This window comes from Vulpes lagopus, chromosome 1 (assembly GCF_018345385.1).
Source record: "Vulpes lagopus strain Blue_001 chromosome 1, ASM1834538v1, whole genome shotgun sequence".
Lineage (NCBI taxonomy): Eukaryota > Metazoa > Chordata > Mammalia > Carnivora > Canidae > Vulpes > Vulpes lagopus.
The window spans coordinates 7899955-7915431 of NC_054824.1; the positions used below are offsets into that span (position 1 = coordinate 7899955).

The window sequence follows — 15477 nt, forward strand, 5'->3', positions numbered from 1 at the left end:
TGAATGACCCTCGTTTTCAAAATGTGGGGACTGGAGGAACGGACCTGGAACCTAAAGAAATGTTACCGTCGACCAGGGAAATTAAATAAGCGAGAGGGCAGGACAAGGTGAGGTAAGGACGGGAGAAGGGAGAGGCAAGGAAGCCTCAGCTCTAAACGGAAGAGCTGCGGATCCAGGCGCAGCCAGGTGAGCCGCGTGCACCCACTGCTCCGCGGGTCTTTGCCGGAACCCCCTAAAAAGCCCCCCTGAACCCCGACACCGCTGGATCGCTGAGAAAGCAGGCGGAAGAGAAAGGGCGGGGACAGCCGGTGAGCTCCAAGGCTGGGGGCGGGGCTCCGGAGGGGGGAGGAGCCACTTTTGGAAGAGCAAGGGGGCGGGGCCGAGCCATGGGGGCGGAGTCAAGGGCGGGGCCTCGCGGAGTTCCACGGCTGCGCGCGCCACGTCTCCCTTAGCGAGTGCGCCGGGGAGAGGCAGAGGGAGGGAAAAGCCGAGCGGGGCGGGAACTCTGTCTTCTCGCGAGAGGTGGCGACGGCAGCGGCGGCGGCGGCGTGTCCGTGAGAGTAGCGTGGGGGCGGGGAGGAGAGGCGGCGGCGGCGGCGGCGGCGTCCGAGCTACGCCACACAGGGCCGGGGCGCTGGGGCCGGGGCGCAGAGCGGCGGGGTGGTGGCGGCGGCGGCGGTGAGCGGAGCGAGGCGGAGGGGGGGGTGCCATGGCGGGACAGCAGTTCCAGTACGATGACAGCGGGAACACCTTCTTCTACTTCCTCACCTCCTTCGTGGGGCTCATCGTGATCCCGGCCACCTACTACCTCTGGCCCCGGGACCAGAACGCCGGTGAGTCCTGCCGGCCGCTGCCCGCGGCCCCGCGCAGGCCCCGCCGGTGCCGGTGGGCCGCGCCGCCCCCGCCCGGCCCAGCCCCCAGCGTCGGGGTGCAGCCGCCCGCCCGGTGCAGAGGCGTCGGCGGCCCCGGGCTCCGGGCTCCGCTCCGGGCTCCGCGCTCCGGGCTCCGCGCTCCGGGCTCCGCGCTCCCGGCTCCGCTCCCGGCTCCGCGCTCCGCTCCGCCCCGCGTCTCATTGTCTTTTTTCAGGAGTTTCGCTTCGCCCGCTCGCACCCATTGTTCCGGGCGCCCCTTGCAGCCTCCTCCTGCCTCTTTGTCTTCCCTGCCTCGGATCGTATAGGTCATTTTTCCGTCTGGAGGGAGCGAGATGGGGATGGGGAGGATGGGGGTCGGGGAGGAAGCCGGACGTGCCCGCGGCCACTCCGAGCCCCCGAGGCTCCCTGTGCCCTCGCATCCCCGTTTAGGGCACCGTCGCGCTTGGGGCTCCCAGCGGGGCTCACCTGCCCCCCCTCACCCCACCCCCGCCCGCGGCGGCCCTTTCCCCCCTGTTGCTTTTTCCTTTGCTCACTAACACTGTGGGGTTGGGGTTGGAAGCAATGCCGTTATCCTAACCCTTTGCAAAAAAAAAAAAAAAAAAAGAGCCTGTTCTCTATTTCCTTCTCTTTGGAGTTTCCTGTTGATGGCGGAAAAAAAAAAGCGCGAGCATGAAGGATTGAGTCTTGGAGGTAGTTCATCCTCTGCAGGTAGACTTGCCAGGTAGCCAGCTGGTCCATCTGCTTTCAGTCCTGAATCTCCCCCCCCCCCCCCCCCACGTTAAACACCTGGGATTAGAGCACCAACTAACTAACATAGATTCCTTCCCGGGGTTATTTTATGGTGCGCTGTCCTAGGATATACGGTAAGTGATCTCTTTAAAGCTGATGGAACTGCCTGCCGGGGGCCTAATAGGTTATTTTAACAGTAACTTGTAGGGTTTTTGGAGGGTATTGGCATCTGGGGAGAGCTTTCGATATCACAGGAGCTACGCTGTTATGCTAACTTGATTAGAGATCTTCTTTGAAGCCGGGTGGGGTGGAAGTCTAGGCTGTCCAGGTTATACACCCTTTGGGGGAGCATTGACTCAGCTGAGAGCTTGTTGCGTTTTAAGACTGACTCAAATACTCAAATGTAAAATTCTTGAGTTACATAATGGAATTAGGTTGCATTTAAGGTAAATAACAAAGCATTCCATTTTGTAGAACGTTTGATAGTAAGTTTAAAAATGTCCAATAGGTGCAAAAATCTGCCCAGAGTTACCGGTTACCACTTATTCAGTGGACAGTTGACGAAAATCGGATTTCTGGACTGTTGTGCCTCCTTTTCCTAAGTGTGTGAATTGTCTGGGTTCTTTGGACAGGGGTCGTATATAAATGAAGAAATCCTAATACTGTCATGGTTTCCCTTATCTGCAAAGCCTCTAACCTATTATCAAAAATTCTGGTCATTTTATTTTGAGTTAAAAGTGCACTTTTCAGTATAGTGGTTTATTTTCACTTATCCCTTTGTGTGTGCAGCTGGCCGTGTGGCAGACAAAAGGGTACCAGGAGAGTAGGTAGGGTTGTTTAGAATGTGTTTTGAGAAGCTGCTGATTTCAGAAATTAGTCATTTTAATCTACACTGGATTTTTGAAGTTTGAAAGCCCTGTTTTCTTGGTGGGTTTTGTATTGTAAAATTTGCCTGAGAACTTTGCAGGCAAGTGATACATGAGTTCCTTCACAGCATAGAAGTGGTCTTTGGAAAAGTGGTAGGGAGTTAATAATGACTCTAAGTTAATGGCATTCAGATGTCACTTTATTTAATTCTCTTAAAACACAATGAAGTAGGTACTGTTACTGTTATCTCTGCCCTTCTGTGAAGAAGCTGGAGTTTAGACAGCTTAAGTAACTTTGTCCTTTGTGGTGGAGCCTGGTCAGCCTAGCTGCAAAGTCCTCTGTGGTCTCTGCATTGCTAGATAGAAAGGTGTTGATTTGCTCTGTCTTGACATCTGGCTCTCTGCTTCAGGCTTGCCTTAGTCAGTAAACGTGCAGGTGTTGATGTGTGTGTTTGGCCTTGCTCACAATTGCACTGTGAAAACGAAGGTGGACGCTTAAATGCTCTTCTAATCATTTTCATGAACACTGGCGGACACCACTTGGACTCTTTTTGTGTATCTAACATAATTGAGTTGTTTCTTTAGAATTACAGTGCTTTTAAAAGGATGTTTTTATCATAAGGACTTTTTAATGAAATTCAATTTACACTGTCTTGAATTTCAAAGAGAAATCTTAGAATTAGTAGGTTCACCTGAAGCTCTGAGAAAGAAAGTTTTTGCAGAAAAAATAATTTGGTCATTTGTATCACTAAGAGGCTACTTACAGTCTTTATTCTTTTCATTTAGAAAACTATCATTAATATAGCGTATTAATTTGGAATATTAAGTTCTTTGATTATTGGTGCTGTTTTAGATCTCAGGGGCTTGTAAAGGTAGAGACACTACTGTCTTTTTGGAATCTTAAAAATTCTGAAATTTTTGAATGGAGCATGTTTGTTTTGAATAAAGCATGTGGACCTGTAGTGATATTTTTGATTAACACAACAGGATATTTTCATATTTGATTTTGAAGCTTATTTTATTTCATTTTCCCATGAAACTGTAAGTAGGCAAGTACAAAAACGTAGGCATGTGAGTTCAGAGTTCTTATGGTGGTCTTGACACTCTCTGTAGGCAAGCATGAAAAGATTTTTTTTGCCAGTAGTTCTGTAGTTTTTAAAGTTCAGTTTAAGTAATCTTTGTTTAATTTTTTAAAAAAGTTGATACATGTGGGTCTTTTAGTTTCAAGGTTTAGTTCTTTCAGTGTCGCTCTTCTGGAATAATTAGACTCGAGTCCATTAGAAAGCATGGCACCATTTCACAGATGGTAAAATCTAGGGTTTGAGAAATAGAAGTAGCTTGGTTGTTGGCATATTTGATATATTAATTGAAGTTACTGTTATCCAGAACACTAATGGAATCCTTTTGCCTTGATTTTTGTCTAATATACTGGGCTAAGTGCACTTAGAATTAATACCCCTTTTAGTAGTTGAGGGGTCCTATTTATCTTACTCTCCTCCTGGCTGTTTGCAAATTGACTGAATAAGTTGACTGAATTCTTTTTCAGACCATTGTGGACAAAAGCTCTGGATGAAGTAATAACAGAGGGTTTAGATTTCCTTAAAACAGTGGTTCTCAACCCTGACTTCACATTAGAATCTCTTGGGGGAGCTTTTAAAAACACTTTTAGCCACCCCCTGATATTCTGGTTTAATTGGTCCAGAGTGGGTGCTGTGTTATTGGTTTTTTCAAAGGTCCCTAGGTGACTGTAAATTGTAGTTAGCAAAGAGGAGAACTTCCTGAGAGTGGTTTTCTGCTGGAGTTGTCATTTTGGGAGATGGTCTATTTCTTTTAATATGTGCCTTAGCCTTTTTGTTTTACAAAGTTAAGAAGCACTTACTGTGGAGCAGTGCTGTAAAATTCTTAGAGTTGAAAGCCGAGTATATTTGTTATAACAATGTTAATAAGAGAGGTTTACAATGGTATTTAACAAGAGAAAACTGCTTGTAATTATTAGAATTTCAAATAATCAAGAGCATGCTTTTATCTGTTCCCATAGGTGAAGGCTTGTTGATCCTTTGAATTGAAATAAAATGTTATCATTACCTTTTCCGAGATTTTGTTTTAACTCCTTGACTTTTTTTTTTTTTTAACTTGTTTGACCTTACCCTTGATCTTACTTTTTCAAAACTGCCTGGTTTTGAAACCTGCCTGGATCTGCTGCTTTACTAACAGTATGATCTTAGGCAAGTTACTTAACTTCCTTGTTTTTATTTACTCATCTGTAAAATAGACACAGTTATTTGTTTTACAGAATTAAAATGAGGATTAAATAAATAGATATACTGTACTCAGGTTTCCCCCCCATGGTTTGAAAAGATTATTGAAACTTTATTTTTTTATTTTTATTTTTAAAAAGATTTTATTTATTTATTAGAGACCGAGAGAGAGAGAGAGAGAGAGAGAGAGAGAGAGGCAGAGACACAGGCAGAGGGAGAAGCAGGCTCCATGCAGGGAGCCTGATGTGGGACTTGATCCCGGGGCTCCAGGATCACACCCTGGGCTGAAGGTGGTGCTAAACTGCTGAGCCACTGGGTCTGCCCAGGTTATTGAAATTTTAAAAAAAAGTTACATTTCTTTATTCTTTGCTTGCCCCCTTTCAAACACTGCACAAGTGATTCAGCTCTCTGACTTGGGAATGTGAGTAGGAATCCACTTTTAGTGCTTTAGTAGTGTGTTTTGATTTTAAGTTCTAGTTTAGTCCCTATTTTGTTAGAAATTTCTGAGATTAGCCTTATTTTCTAGGTGTGATAATATGTCCTATAAGAAGTTATTATGAGAAGCAAAGCAATAAATGCATATAAACATGCTTGCAAAACCAAACACACTAGAAGTTAGAAGTTCCTTCATTTAGTAGGTATTTATAGAGCATTAACTTTGTGCTAGATGCCGCTTCTAGGCATCAGATTTTTCAGTGCATGTTCTATATACCCAGTGCAGAAAAGCAAAACCAGAACAAAAATTGCTTGTAATCCCATCATCCAAAGGTAGTGAAACATTCCCTTGTATTCACTACCTTCCTCCCCCACCCCCCCAGCTGTGGGGATGAATTTAGACCTGGTCCCACCTCTTGGTGGGGAAGGCCCTACCCTGGCCCACCCCAGCTTGAGACCGGTAAATGTGATTCTCCTCATCTTAGCTCTGCTGCTTTTCATTTGAATGTTTGCTGCCCCAAGGTGGGTAGTGCTGAAAGCACTTGTGGTAGTGCTTTGAGCTAGACTCACATATTATTCCAATCTTATTAATGAGAAGACTAAGTCCTAGAGGGGGTAACCAACTTACCTAAAGCCATATAGCTTCTAGTTGGAAGATTGGGTGTTGGATTCAAGTCTGTATTTTCTTTTCTTTTTAAGTTTTTACTTATTTTCTCATGAGAGGCACAGAGAGAGAGAGGGCAGACTCCCTGCAGGGAGCCTGATTTGGGACTTGATCCCAGGACCTCAGGATCATGCCCTGAGCCAAGGCAGATGCTCAACCACTGAGCCATCTAGGCGTCCCTCAATCCTGTCTTAATGCTAGAATTTCTCTTGTTAGCCATTACTCTTATATTGCCTCCTATAATTAATATAACGCATTATAGTAAGTATTAAAATGGTAAGTGGAAATTGCTGTGGGAACACATGGGAGGGAATGAATAATTCTGTTTGGGGATTTGGGTGTTTCATGCAGAGGAGGAAATTTGAGATAGGTCATAAAAGGTAAATGGGGGAAGTGTATTCCTTAGGTAGGAGAAAGTATATGCAAAGGCATGGAGATGTTCAATAAATGGTAAAGATTTAACATGCACTTAAATGTAAATCAACCATTTTAGGCTGATTTAACTTACTTTATTTTGTAAGTTCTTGGGTAAACAATGGAAGTTTCTAAGTAGTTAGTGACATGGTCAGTTTTGCCATTTTAGGAAGCTTCCATTTGATCTTGTAAGTTATTGGTAGTGTTTAAAGTAGGGTAATGACTTGATCAGTTTTGCTTTTGTGTAGAGAATGATTTGGCAGAGGAGAGTGGGAGGTGGTGGTTACGGGGTGTGGGGAAAAACTAGATGGAGATGGAGTCCATTTCAGAGGTTTATTACACTGAAATGTAGGGGAATGGACAGATTAGAAAGAGAATTCTAAGACAGCTTGGACTATTTATGGAATATAAAAGTACCTTGGAGGGAATGAGCGAGTAGAGTGCAGATTTTGAATTTTCACTTATTTCTGTGTTTGCTTATTTCTCCCTCTCTCAAAAGCTGTTTGGTGATTGGCCCAGTAATAACCTACTTTTATCAGTTTTGGGATTGAGTGCAGGGAAAAGGATGGGGATGATCATTTTTATTTAACATGAAGTATTGGCCTTATCTGTTGATTTATCTAGGTTTCTAATTACAGTAGGGTTGATTATTTCAGTCTCTTGTTGTGGATTTTAACAGGAAAAAAAAACTGGCTAATAATCAGCTTTGTGTATTCACAGGAATATATTTGATGAGTGTTCATATTTAATTTAGAGCATATAATCTTCCTAAGACTTTAGCTCTTGAAGGGATATTAGAGATCTGCGAAGTTTGAGTCATTTGAAAATAAAGTCATTCCCCTCTGTGTTCTATCCTGACAGAAAGGGGTATCAAACATGTAGTATATATACCCTTAAGGCTTACACAGTAGAGGAAACCAGCTGTGACCTTGGCAGTATGAATTACAGTACAACATACTAGGCTTTGTAGGTGTGGTGACAAGCATTGGATTAGTAAATGTATTGCGTACAGTTGTTTTCACTTAAAGGTCATATTGCATACTTGCTTGATCTTGGAAGAATCTGAAAAACAAAAATAGGCTTATTTTCGTTTTTTCAGATGTTTGTTCCCTTAATCATACTTTTTATTCAGACTAAAGGAGTTTACAGCAAATAATCTACATTATACTTGGGCTTCCTTTTAAGGAATGTTTCCTATTACCAGACTTTATCGATAAGAAATGTTACACCATCTCACCATCACATTGTTTCTTTGAAAAGTATTTGCATCTACTTGGAAATGATAGTGAGGATCTAGAGGTATTTTGACTAAAGGATGAGAAAGATTTAATGGGTAGAATGGTGGGGGTGGTAGTGCAAAAAAGAAATCCCATGAGCGTGGCACCTGGCTGGCCCAGTTGGTGGAACATGTGACTCTTGATCTCGGGGTCGTGAGTTTGAGCCCCACGTTGGGTGTAGAGATTACTTAAAAATAAAATCTTTAATAAAAACAAAATCATATGAGGAAAAGTACAGAGGCTGGAAAGCATGGAACGTATTCAAAGTACTGATCAGTTGAGCAGAATTAATTCAGTGAATAAGTGAGAAAAGGCCGGAAAGTTGATTTAAGTCATATGATGGAGGATCTTATATTCCTAGCTGAAGAGTTCATATGGGTTATGGTTGACAGTATGTCATTTTTGGGCATTTTAGAATGTCTTTTTTCAGTTTGTTGTATGCTAATTAATGTAATAACTTCTCTTAGAAGGAGAAAGAACAGAGACTAAGAAGCAGAGAAGAAATAATGAGGGCCTGAACAATGGTGGTGGCAATAGGGAAGATAAGGGACGTACTTGAGACGGTACTGAGGAGGAATCTTTTTTTTTTTTCTAATTTTATGTGGAAAAGTATATATAACATAAAATGTGTAGTTTTAGCTATTCCGAATGAACAGTTCAATAAAATTAATTACATTTATGGTGTTGTGCACATTACATTTATGTGCTGTTTACATTTTTATCACCCCAAATGAACTCTATTGAACAGTAACTCTTCATTCTTTCCTCCAGCCCCTGAAAAACTCTCAAGTCTTTGTCTCTATACATATGTCTATTCTAAATATTTCATGTAAGTGGGATTATACAATATTTATTCTTTTGTGTCTAGCTTATTTCATTTGGCATAATTTTTCAGGATTCATCTGTGTTGTAGTATGTATTAGAACTTCATTCTTTTTATGGCTGAATAATATTCCATTGTATGGATATACTACATTTTTATTCATCTCTTGATGAACACTTGGCTTGTTTCCCCTTTTTGTCTGTTGTGAATAATGCTGTAGTGAACATAGTAGTGCCATACAGGTATCTGTTTAAGTCCTTATTTTCAGTTCTTTTGGGTATATTCCTAGGAGTGGAATTGCTAGTCATGATAATTCTGTGTTTAGCTTTTTGAGGAGCTGCCAAACTGTTTGCCATAGTAGCTGCACCATTTACATTTCTACCAGCAGCATACATGGGCTCCAATTTCTGCATATCCTCTTCAACACTTATTTTTGATTTTTAAAAAATTATAACCATTGTTAATAGATGTGGTGAAGTAGTATTTCATGATGGTTTTGATTTGCGTGTCCATAGTGGCAAATGGTGTTGAGTATCATTTCATTTATCTTTTGACCATTTGTATATCTTTTTTGGAGAAATGTCCATTCAAATCATTTGCCCAGTAATTGGGTGATGAGCACTAAGGAGGACACTTGATGAGATGAGCACTGGGTGTTATATGTTGGCAAATTGAATTTAAATAAAGTATTTTTTAAAATTTGCCCATTTTTAAATTGAGTTATCTTTTTTTGTTGACTTGTAGGTGTTCTTCATATATTCTGGATATGAAACCCTTATTAGATATATGGTTTGAAAATATTTTCTTCCATTCTGTAGATTATCTTTTCACTTTCTTGATTGTGTCCTTTGATGCACAAAAGTTCTTATTTATTTTTTATTTTTTTAAAGATTTTATTTATTTATTCATGAGAGACACCGAGAGAGGCAGAGACACAGGCAGAGGGAGAAACAGGCTCCATCCAGGGAGCCCGATGTGGGACTCAATCCCGGGACTCCAGGATCATGCCCCTGAGCCAAAGGCAGATGCTTAACTGCTGAGCCACCCAGGGATCCCCAAAAGTTTTTAATTTGATGAAGTTCCAGTTTATCTTTTATTGCTTGTGTTTTTGTTGTCATATTTAAGAATCCATTGGCAAATCCAAGGTCATGAAAAGTTATCCCTATATTTTTTTATAAGAGAATTACTACGGTTTTGGTGTTGAGTTGTGCAAGTCCTTTATAGTTTGGATATTAACCCCTTGTTGGACATATCATTTGCAGATGTCTTCTCCTGGTCAGTAGGTTACCTTTCCTTTTTGTTGGTTTCTTTACTGTGCAAAAGCTTTTTATTTTGGTGTAGCCCCAATAGTTTATTTTCACTTTTGTTTTCTTTGTCCTTTATCTGTTCTTTAGTGATTATTCACTATTCCATTGTACCATTTATAACTTTAGGCAAGTTACTTAACCTCTCGGAGCCTCTGTTTTTTTTTTTTTTTTTTTTTTTTTTTTTTTTCCCCAAGTATGATACATATATACATATCCCCCAGGTTATTGGAAGGTGTAAGTAAGAAAGTTGATGCATTCAGCAAATACTTATTAGGCACCTACTATGTGCCAGGCATTATGTTTAGGCAGTCGAGTGTTTGGTAAACAATGTAGACGGGATCTCTTTTCTCTTGAAGCTTACATCCTAGTGTGGGGGAGATGATTGACATAGTTCATATTAAGTTCATATTAACAATAAAATATTAGATAGTGATATATACTGTGTAGAGAAATATTCAGAGACAGTCTTCTGAAAATGTTCCTTCAAGCTGAGTGACAAAAGGAAGTCAGTCTTTCAGAGACCTGAAGCCTATTGGCTGGATGAACAGTTGTGTGTGTACAAGAGCCTTTAAGGCAATAAAGGAGTTGGGCATATTCCATGAACAGAGAAGACCAGAATGGAAGGAGTTTGCTAGAGTGAGGAGAAATCTGGGATAAAGTCAGAGAGGGAGCTGGGGTGCAGAGCAGGTAAGAAGTTCGGATTTTATTTTAAGTTCAGTGGAAGCTATTGAAGGTTTTTAAGCAGAGAAATGACAAGATCTTGACTTACTATTCTCCTATTAATGAGATGAAAATAGTTCTTTGGCCACCTTGCCTATATATCCTTTTACGGATAATAGCTTTCTTACTTTAAATGTTTAATGAAAAAATTTCAGTTGCATATTTAAAAAATTACATACTATAAAATATCATACAGATGGTCCTGGGTTATAATAGTTCAACTTACGATTTTTGTACTATAAAGTGTGAAATTGATATACATTCAGTGGAAACTGCTTCAAATTTTAAATTTTGGTCTTTTTCTGGGTGGGTGATATGTGGTACAGTAGTCTCATGATGCTGGGCAGCAATAGATGGCTGGGCAGCAATAGTGAACCTTGGCTCCCGGTCAGCTATGTGATCACGACGGTTAACAACGGATACACTTAAAACCATTCCATATACATATACTCCCATTCTGTTTCTTACTTTCAGTACGGTATTTAACAAATTACGTGGGTTTCCTTCTCGAGTGTAGGTGACAGATAAACTCAGGTTTCTTGAATTTTCCAATTTAGGTGATCTGTGATCATGTGCACTGGTGTAGTGGTGGTGGCAAGTAGTGTTTAGTCAGTCCTCTATCTGTCCCAAATCCAAATGGTTCTGACTTGGCCTTGAGAATGACACATTTTGGCATTCAGATTCCAGTTAAGATCATAACAGAAGCTTTAGTTTCTCTTAGTGTATTTTGAGATTAGGATGCTTTAGGCCTGAGCTATAAGTATATATCACTAATATTTTATTGTTAATATGAACTATGTCAATCATCTCCCCCACACTAGGATGAAAGCTTCAAGAGAAAAGAGATCCTGTCTACATTGTTTACCTCTGAGCTATAGGCCTAGAGCAGCAATTCCTAATTTTTCACTATCAAATTGTCATTCTCGTGCCTCTCATTTTGAAGCATTCTGGGACCCAGACTGCACTATTATAGTAAAACATGTTTTACTATTTTTTCAAATTAATAAAACAAAATTGTCCCAATAGTGAGTGAGCCATTATCATCATGGTGAGGTAATACATTCTCGACTAGCTGTAGAAAGACTTTGGGTATCTAGGAAACTGATGTATAATATCTTTTTAGACTTTTTTTTTTTTAAAGATTTTATTTATTCACGAGAGACACAGATTGAGGCAGAGACAAAGGCAGAGGGAGAAGCAAGCTCCATGTAGGGAGCCCCATGCGGGACTCAGTCCCAGGTCTCCGAGATCACACCCTGAGCCAAAGGCAGATGCCCAACCGCTGAGCCACTCAGGCATCTCTCTTTTTAGACTTTTTGGATTATTGAATATAACCTGACTCTTGGACCCCTGAGGGATTTAGGAGTAGTTTTAGCAGTCACTGGATTTTGGGAAGAGAAGTGTGGTACTTTTTCTTTTTAAGTAAATTATGTCCTCTTTATATCATTTAGCTCTATTAATTTAAGTAATCTATATTTGAGGCATGTTCATAAATTTCTCAGGTATTATTTTCAAAATATATAGTGATATATTTATTTGCACTGAAAACTGAAGTCATACTTCTTTTTTTTTTTAGATTATTTATTTATTTATTCACAAGAGACAGAGAGAGAGGCAGAGACACAGGCAGGGGGAGAAGCAGGTTCCATGCAGGGAGCCCGATGTGGGCCTCGATCCCAGGTCTCCAGGATCACGCCCTGAGCCGAATGCGGCGCTAGACCGCTGAGGCACCCGGGCTGCCCCATACTTTCTTTGACTGATTTTGATTTATCTAAGTAATTTAACAATGAGGGCTGCCTTTGCCAATTTGGTTATATAGGGTATATTTTCTATAAATTGAATGATGCAAGGTAGTCTTCACCTTGGAGTTTTAACAAAATATACTTAAATTAGAAGGTAGAGCTACTTTGTCTAAAATTGTGTCAGGTTGGCAAAAGTGTACTTTTCATTTTTAAAAATAAGTTTTGGGATTTATGGGGTTTTTACAAGCTTATAAGTGACAGCATAGCAGATATTTTTCTCTAATTTTAGTAATTTATCAACTTATAATATTTATCTTGTTTTAGTAACGCCAAAAAAAAGTACATCAAATTTTAACATATAAAAGCTTATAGATGTCAAACCTGAGTATGATAAACTTCCTGATGTTCTTTTACAATGTGTTAAAGCATTTGGAGGTGAAGCATCTTGATGCTTGCAATTTATAGGAAGTTAAAAAAAAAAAAGTGAGAGGGGAAAACGAAATTAGAGGAAAAGCCAGGAGTTGCAAAATGTTAACATTTGGTGAATATAGGTGAGATATATTGTCCATTGTAATATTCTTTAAACTTTTTGAAGGTTTGAAGATTTTCAAAATAAAAAGTTAGGAAAAACTTCATAGTCACAGGGAATAAAAAATTAATTTTAAGAAATGTGTGTCAGTATTATAAGAAATGGTTTGTCAGGATAAAAATATATCACATTAGGATAAAACTGTGTGCGGGATGTAAAATGAAGGGTTGGCTTGTTCATGAGGTTTTGTGAATGGATGATGGTAGGTATGAAATTGCTGTGGCTTTAAAGATTTCATTGGTGTGTTTAAAAGTGATGGAGCTATTTTAAAATGTCAATTTCATGTCAAAAATGACATCTTTGTGATAAAAAATTTGAGATGCTGTATTAGAAATCTACAAGTAGTTACATGATTTTTAAAAATTCTTTTGCAGTGATTAGGCAGACAGGTTTGAAGACTTCAGTTCCGGTTAACATTCTTTCGGCTCTTTTGGGTTCTAGGAATATGGTGCTAAGAGTTCACTCAGTTATACTAAACCCTGACAGATCATTCTGGCACGGACAGATGGCTGTGACTATTTTAGCAAAGATATTATATAGCTTATGAAGCACAACCATAATAACCTTCCCCCAAACCTGTACTATTTCCACAGACATAAAAACTTTTGTGTTCAGCTGCCGAGAGCGATCATAATATGTTATATTGTTTTTTAAAATCACAGAATTGTTTTATGACTTTGTAATTTCCCCTTTTATACAAGTGTGGATAATTTCTTTAAAAACTGCATCATAAGTTAATGGTATTACTTAACATAAGTTTTACTAGGCATGACACTAGTCATTCTCTAAACTAGAAGTTTAAAAATGAACTTTTGTTTTAATTCTAAGATTCTTCTAAAACCCTGCCTGGAAGGACTTTACTTGTGATATTTACTTTGACTTTGAGGTCATTGATGTAGAGATTTGGAATGTGTGCTCTGAATATTTAGTTGTGCAGTAAATCTAAATGCCGGTGTGTTACTGTGTAAACCATAGCTTGTAGTACTGATTGACTTCAGTATTATACTAAAAAGTTAAGATTTGAGTTTTGGATCGGAAGAGTGAGGCATAGAATGTAGAATGTACGCATACACATTGTGCAAAATTACAGGGCTGAAAACCATGTGTACATTTTTTTGTTCAGAAACATTGGGAGAATATCATTCCTTTGAATAGGTCAAGCCATCTGGTTAATAGAAACCTCAGCATTATTCTTATAACCTTTTTAAAATTTCCCCTTGGTTTTATAGTTGAAAATGGGAGACTGTGGAGGCTTAATTTAATGAAATATAGATTAAAAAATCACCAGTGATATTTTCAAAAGTGTCCATAATTTATCCAGGAAAATAAAAAAGTTAACATTACTGTCATTTCATTCTCAGACTCTTTACATTTTGTCACTTGTCTCAGTGAAGTTCTTTATAGCAGAAATTCAGTTTAGAATCACACATGACATTTAGTTGACGTTTCTTTAATCTTCTTTAGTCTGGAACACATCGTCAGCTTTTTGACTTGGAAGATTACAGGCCAATTGTTTTGGGAATGAACCTGAATTTGGGTTGTTTGGTGTTTTCTCATGATTAGATTGATGTTATATATCTTAGGCAGAAATTTTATGAAACTGATGTTTGATGTTGTGTGTTTCATTGCATTCTGTCAGATGGTATATGATTGCATTTTGTCCCATTGCTATTGATGTTCACTGATCACCTGATTAAGATAATGTCTGCCAGGCTTTCTGTATTAGTTTCCTATTGTTGATGTAACAAATTACCACAACCTTAATGGCTTATTACAACACAAATTTATTCTCTTACAGTTCAGGGGGGTGGAAGTCCAAAATCCGTTTCACTGGCTAATCATGGTGTTTGGTAGAGCTGGTTCTGCCTGGAGGCTATGGAGTTGAGTCTGTTTTCTTGCCTTTTCCCAGCTTCTAGAGACAGCATGTGTTCCTTGGCTTATGACTCCTCCCTCCATCTTCAGAGGACATCACTCCAGCATCTCCCATTGTCATATCATCTTCTTTGTCTTTGGTCCTCCTGCCTCCTCTTTATAAGGACCCCTGTGATTATATTATGCTCATCCAGATAACAGGATACATCTCCCCATCTCATCTTAATTTTGTTGGATCTGTGAAGTCTTTTCTGTTAAAAGACTATTTCTGTAAAATAACGCATTCACCATTTCTGGGTATTAGGATGTGGACATCTTGGGTGGCAGTTGTTCAGCCTACCATACTTCCCCACTGTAAAATCATTCTTTTCCCTTTTGTAATAGTCTGTGGAGAGATACTTGGATCCCTTGTTCTTGTTAGAGGAGAATGGTATTTAGAACCTAGAAACTAGCAGTTAAAGTGCAATGTTCTCACTGCTATTGATCTCATTCACTGCTCCTAGGCTCACTTAATAGTGCTAGTGAATACATATGTATAGAATACATCTGTATTTCTCTATGAAAATCTATTAGTCCCTATAGATATCTTTAATTCCAATTCAGTACCATAGGATTCATTCTTTTTATTTTTTTCATGTGTGTATCTCCCTTCTCTGACAGTGAAAAACTGATTCCAGTTATCTGTTATGTATGTTAACTTATTTGATCAGTTCCCCTGCATATTGCCAGTCTTCTTTTCTGTCACCACTCCTTCCTGTATATGGATCTGTCTTCATCACACCTGGTTCTGATATCTCCTGCCACATACCTCTCCTGTGTGGATGCTTTCCTCAAAGCATGGTGGTTAACAGGGTAGTTGGACATCTTACATGGTAGCTTTGGAACGTTCTGTTGTATGCAATGTATGTT

At 39.6% G+C, this 15477-nt stretch overlaps 1 protein-coding gene across 1 annotated transcript in view; it reads left to right on the forward strand.

Moving 5' to 3' along the window:
* Positions 1 to 561: 561 nt before the first annotated feature.
* SEC63 (SEC63 homolog, protein translocation regulator) overlaps positions 562 to 15477 on the forward strand; it is a 74398-nt gene continuing 59482 nt past the window's right edge. The window contains exon 1 of the mRNA XM_041758961.1: positions 562 to 833. Within this exon, the coding sequence (XP_041614895.1) occupies positions 710 to 833 (124 nt within the window). The 5' untranslated portion in view covers positions 562 to 709. The remainder of the gene's footprint in view (positions 834 to 15477) is intronic.